The 5,316-nt window shown below is 40.9% G+C and overlaps 1 protein-coding gene across 1 annotated transcript in view; it reads left to right on the top strand.

The window, feature by feature from the left end:
• The window catches only part of adgrf3a (adhesion G protein-coupled receptor F3a), a 29,853-nt gene that overhangs the window by 5,249 nt on the left and 19,288 nt on the right, over positions 1-5,316 (top strand). Inside the window, exons 6-8 of the mRNA XM_023987062.2 lie at positions 2,625-2,840; positions 3,275-3,529; positions 3,671-3,811. Of these exons, the coding sequence (XP_023842830.2) occupies positions 2,625-2,840; positions 3,275-3,529; positions 3,671-3,811 (612 nt within the window). The remainder of the gene's footprint in view (positions 1-2,624; positions 2,841-3,274; positions 3,530-3,670; positions 3,812-5,316) is intronic.

The following is a 5,316-nucleotide window of genomic DNA, read 5'->3' as shown; positions in this document are numbered from 1 at the left end:
TTTTTCTTAACTCTTCTTGAACTGCACTGTTGGTTAAGGGCTTGTAAGTAAGCATTTCACGGTAAGGTCTACACTTGTTGTATTCGGCGCATGTGACAAATAAAGTTTTATTTGATATGTATTTGGGGAGTTTCTCCCATTCTTCTCTGCAGATCCTTTCAAGCTCTGTCAGGTTGGATGGGGAGTGTCGCTGAACAGCTATTTTCAGGTCTCTCCGGAGATGTTAGATCGTGTTCATGTCTGGGCCCTGGGTGGGCCACTCAAGGACATTCAGAGACTTTTCCCGAAGCCACTCCTGCGTTGTCTTGGCTGTGTGCTTAGGGTCGTTGTTCTGTTGGAAGGTGAACCTTCGCCCCAGTCTGAGGCCCTGAAAGCTCTGGAGCAGGTTTTCATCAAGGATCTCTCTGTAATTTACTCCGTGTGTCTTGGGCTCCAGCAGTCTAAGGCACTGCATTGCAGTGCTAGAGGTGTCACTACAGACCCTGGTTCGATACCAGGCTGTACCACAACTGGCTGTGATCGGGAGTCCCATAGGGTGGCGCACAATTGGCCCAGCGTCGTCTGGGTTAAGGGAGGGTTTGGCCGGGGTAGGCCGTCATTGTAAATAATCATTTGTTCTTAACTGACTTGCCTAGTTAAATAAAGGTAAAAATATATATAATAATAATCTTTCCCTCGATCCTGACTATTCTGCCAGTCCCTGCCGCTGAACAACATCCCCACAGCATGATGCTGCCACCACCATGCTTCACTGTAGGGATGGTATTGGCCAGGTGCTGAGCGATGCCTGGTTTCCTACAGATGTGACGCTTGGCATTCAGGGCAAAGTTCAATCTTGGTTTCATCAGACCAGACAATCTTGTTTCTCATGGTCTGAGAGTCTTTAGGTGCCTTTTGGCAAACTCCAAGCGGGCTGTCATGTTTCTTTTACTGAGGAGTGGCTTCCGTCTCGCCACTCTACCATAAAGGCCTGATTGGTGGCGTGCTGCAGAGATGGTTGTCCGTCTGGAAGGTTCTCCCATCTCCACAGAGGAACTCTAGAGCTCTGTCAGAGTGACCATCGGGTTCTTGGTCACCTCCCAGATCAAGGCCCTTCTCCCCCGATTGCTCAGTTTGGCCGGGTGGCCAGCTCTAGGAAGAGTCTTGGTGGTTCCAAACTTCTTCCATTTAAGAATGATGGATGCCACTGTGTTTTTGGGGACCTTCAATGCTGCAGAATATTTTTGGTACCCTTCCCCAGATCTGTGCCTCTACACAATCCTGTCTCTGAGCTCTACAGACAATTCCTTTTGCCTCATGGCTTGGTTTTTGCTCTGACATGCACTGTCAACTTTAGGACCTTATATAGACAGGTGTGTGCCTTTCCAAATCATGTCCAATCAATTGAATATACCACAGGTGGACTCCAATTAAGTTGTAGAAACATCTCAAGGATGATCAATGGAAACAGGATACACCAGAGTTAAATGTTAAGTCTCATAGCAAAGGGTCTGAATACTTATGTAAATAAGATATTTCAATTTTTTTTAAATTATACTTTTTTTTTTGTCTTTCAAAAAACCTGTTAAAACTTTGTCATTATAGGGTCTTGTGTGTAGATTGCTGAGGAAATGTTTTTATTTAATACATTTTAGAATAAGGCTGTAACGTAACAACATGTGAAAAAAATCAAGGGGTCTGAATACTTTCCGAATGCACTGTAGGCCTATATATTTTGTTCCTTCTGTCTTGTTCTTTCTGCATCTTGATTATTTTATTTTTTTGCATGACAGAGAATTTACTTAGAGTTGTAATGAAGGGATGTACGGGCTATTACCTGAAACACATAACCTGRTTTTGTTTATTTAGTGAAGGCTATATGTTTATTTTTTTTCAAGTCGGATGGGTCTAAAGATCTGCTGGAGACAGCATAGGCTGTGGGGCCTACTGACCCTGTAGTTTGTGGGTGCGCTCTGTTCCATGCCAGCCTGGGCAGCTCGAGGCAGGTGGGGTTGAGCGCAACCTCTGACAATAATAGTTGTTTAATTTTTTTTAGGTTTTGTTTTGGAAATGCTATTTCTAAAAAGTTAACATTTATCAAAGTCGTGGTTTATTTTCTTATTTTATTTTCTTCTTCTGGTGTATCGTCTTTAAGTGATTTATTGAGAAATGGAGGGTGGAGAGGGGGATGCATTAGCGGCCTCACAGTGGAAGCTAAGCAGCCCAAGCTAGTAGGGACACAGGGAGGGCTACACAGGGCCAAGTTTAACAAAGGCATACTGCTCCTGTATTATTTTTATGCTAAATTGTTTATTCTATTCTACTGATCCTTTTTCTTTGTCTTCGTATTATATTTTGTTATTTCTTATTGTTGTTGCATTGTCCAGAAGGAACCTGCAAGAAAGCATTTCATTTAACGGTGTATACAATGTGTATCTTGAACATACGACTGATAAAACTTGAAACCATTTCTAAAGCTCTTTTTCCAGAGCTCAAAGAGCGTTACACAGAAAAGGGGGGAAACTCACCTCGTCCACCACCAATGTGTAGTAGCACCCTGTGGTGATGCACAGCTCACCACATATCCGCTAGGATGGTGGAGAGGTGAGAAGCTACTAAATGTTCTGTGTACTTTTCTCTGACAGGTGTTGTTGAGATCAAAGTACCAGAAGGCCCGGTAAAATATGATTCTAACCAGACAATTCTCTGTCAAACCAAGGAGGACATGAAACCAATTAAATGGGTTTTGGAAAGGAGTGATAGTAAAASATTTGACGTAACAACAGGTACTGATGCTACAGTGATATCCACTAGTAGGGAGACTACAATTCTCCTCAGACAGGCAACGGAGATCTGGGAAGGTATGTGTTATCTGTTATTGTGTATGGTGTAGTAGAAGATGATAGGYCAGGTCACAGGGCCAATTAGACAGTGGGTGTGTTCCAAATGGCATGTTATTACCTATAGGATCTGGTCATAAGTAGTGCACTGTACAAAGGTAAAGGTTGCTATTTGGGACACATTTYTTATTTGCTCATATTCATTACATTTTCATAGTTTTTGTGCTGAAAGGTCTGTGCAGATATAGGCCTACGGTTTGTGAAGTGGAGTTCATTGGGTGAATTGCACTCTTATGATGAGTGAGTCGGCTGAGGACTCAGCCGTGCTAGCTCCCATAACTAATGCCTAGGCTTTATAAGTCAGTGAGCTAACGTGGTCTTGAGTCACGCAGACTAACTCATTGTAAGATATAACAGTAAAACATGTTTCTCTTTTCATTTTCTTTTAACTGCAGGGCTGTACACGTGTGTCTTCAATCCKAAATCATCCAATGTGACCATAAACCACAAAGCCAGTGCAACATTAGACATAGCTCTCCTGCCACAAATTGACATTAGTAGTACACCTCAATTTCCAGACTGTTACAATAAATATAATCCAAATGATAGAGTCTTTGTCAGAGTTCAATGTGAAGTTAAGAATAACACTGAAAACTACACCGTGACATGGAATTACACCAACACTGAAACTCCATTAAATGAACAAAAAGGTAATTTTCTGCCCTTRATGGTCCTCACATGTTAATACGCTATGTTTAAGACTGTATGTTATAACGGTTGCTATTAACATGCAATTAGGAGTACAGTTGAACACATTTGACAGTTATATCTTGTAATTTATCCCTCCACAGATGTTACCGGTAATGCCATAATTTACAGGATTGATACGACTGTCAGCTGCAACAGTTTCCAAGAGCCAGATGTAACATGTACATTTATGAACATCCTGTTCCAAAAGAAAAATGCTACTGTCAATATCCCTGTTATCTACAGTAGGTTTTCAGTACCATTATCCAGCATGAACAGTGTATTCTGCCATATGAACAATTATGCTCTAAAATGGTACAATAACATTCAGCGGCATACCCCAATCTTCTTGGAATGGGTAACAAACGCAAGCATAATTTCAGTGAAATCTAAGATAAATATACTGAACAAAAATATTAAAATGCAACATGGAACAATTTCAAACATTTTATTGAGTTACAGTTCATATAAGGAAATCAGTTAATTGAAATAAAAGTATTAGGCCCTGATCTATGGATTTCACATGACTGGGCAGTGGGTGACCTGTGATGGAACAGGGCCACCCACTTGGGAGCTGGCCCAGCCAATCAGAATGAGTTTTTCCACACAAAGGGTTTTATTACAGACAGAAATATTCCTCAGTTTCATCAGCGMTCTYGGTGGCTGGTCTCAGACAATCCCACAGGTAAAGAAGCTGGATGTGGAGGTCCTGGGCTGGCGTGCTTACACGTGGTCTGCGGTTGTGAGGCAGGTTGGACGCACTGCCAAATTCTCTAAAACGACGTTGGAGGCGGCTTATGGTAGAGCAATTCACTTTAAATTCTCTTGCAACAGCTCTCATGGACATTACTGCAGTCAGCATGCCAATTGAATGCTCCCTTAAAACTTGAGACATCTGTGGCAAAACTGCACATTTTTGAGTGGCCTTTTGTTGTTCCCAGCACAAGGTGCACCTGTGTAATGTTCATGCTGTTTAATCATCTTCTTGATATGCCACAACTGTCAGGTGGATGGATTATCTTGGCAAGGAGAAATGTTAATTAACAGGGATGTAAAGAAATTTGTACACACAATTTGAGAGAAAAAGTTTTTTGTGCATATGGAAACATTTGGCGATATTTTATTTCAGCTCATGAAACATGGGACCAACACTTTACATGTTAACTTTATATTTTTGTTCAGTATAGTATCATTTTTTAAATTCTTGGGTGAGTTCCAGGACGACTTCATTACAGACGTTGCATTGCATCAACCATGGGTTGTGTGACACGGCATCAACTTCAGTTTTGGCATCAGATTGCTATATCATATGATGTGGTTATCAACCTATCCAGGTATCAGATTACTATATCATATGATGTGGTTATCATCCTATCCAGGTATCAGATTACTATATCATGTGATGTGGTTATCATCCTATCCAGGTATCAGATTACTATATCATATGATTTGGTTATCATCCTATCCAGTATCAGATTACTATATCATATGATGTGGTTATCATCCTATCCAGGTATCAGATTACTATATCATATGATGTGGTTATCATCCTATCCAGGTATCAGATTACTATATCATGTGATGTGGTTATCATCCTATCCAGGTATCAGATTACTATATCATGTGATGTGGTTATCATCCTATCCAGGTATCAGATTACATATTCATATGATGTGGTTATCATCCTATCCAGAGGACAGATTATATCATATGATGTGGTTATCATCCTATCCAGGTATCAGATACGTAT

This window comes from Salvelinus sp. IW2-2015, linkage group LG4q.2, assembly GCF_002910315.2.
Source record: "Salvelinus sp. IW2-2015 linkage group LG4q.2, ASM291031v2, whole genome shotgun sequence".
Classification (NCBI taxonomy): Eukaryota; Metazoa; Chordata; class Actinopteri; order Salmoniformes; family Salmonidae; genus Salvelinus; species Salvelinus sp. IW2-2015.
The sequence above is the reverse complement of the archived record's forward strand: the minus strand, read 5'-3'. Positions and strand labels throughout refer to the sequence as shown.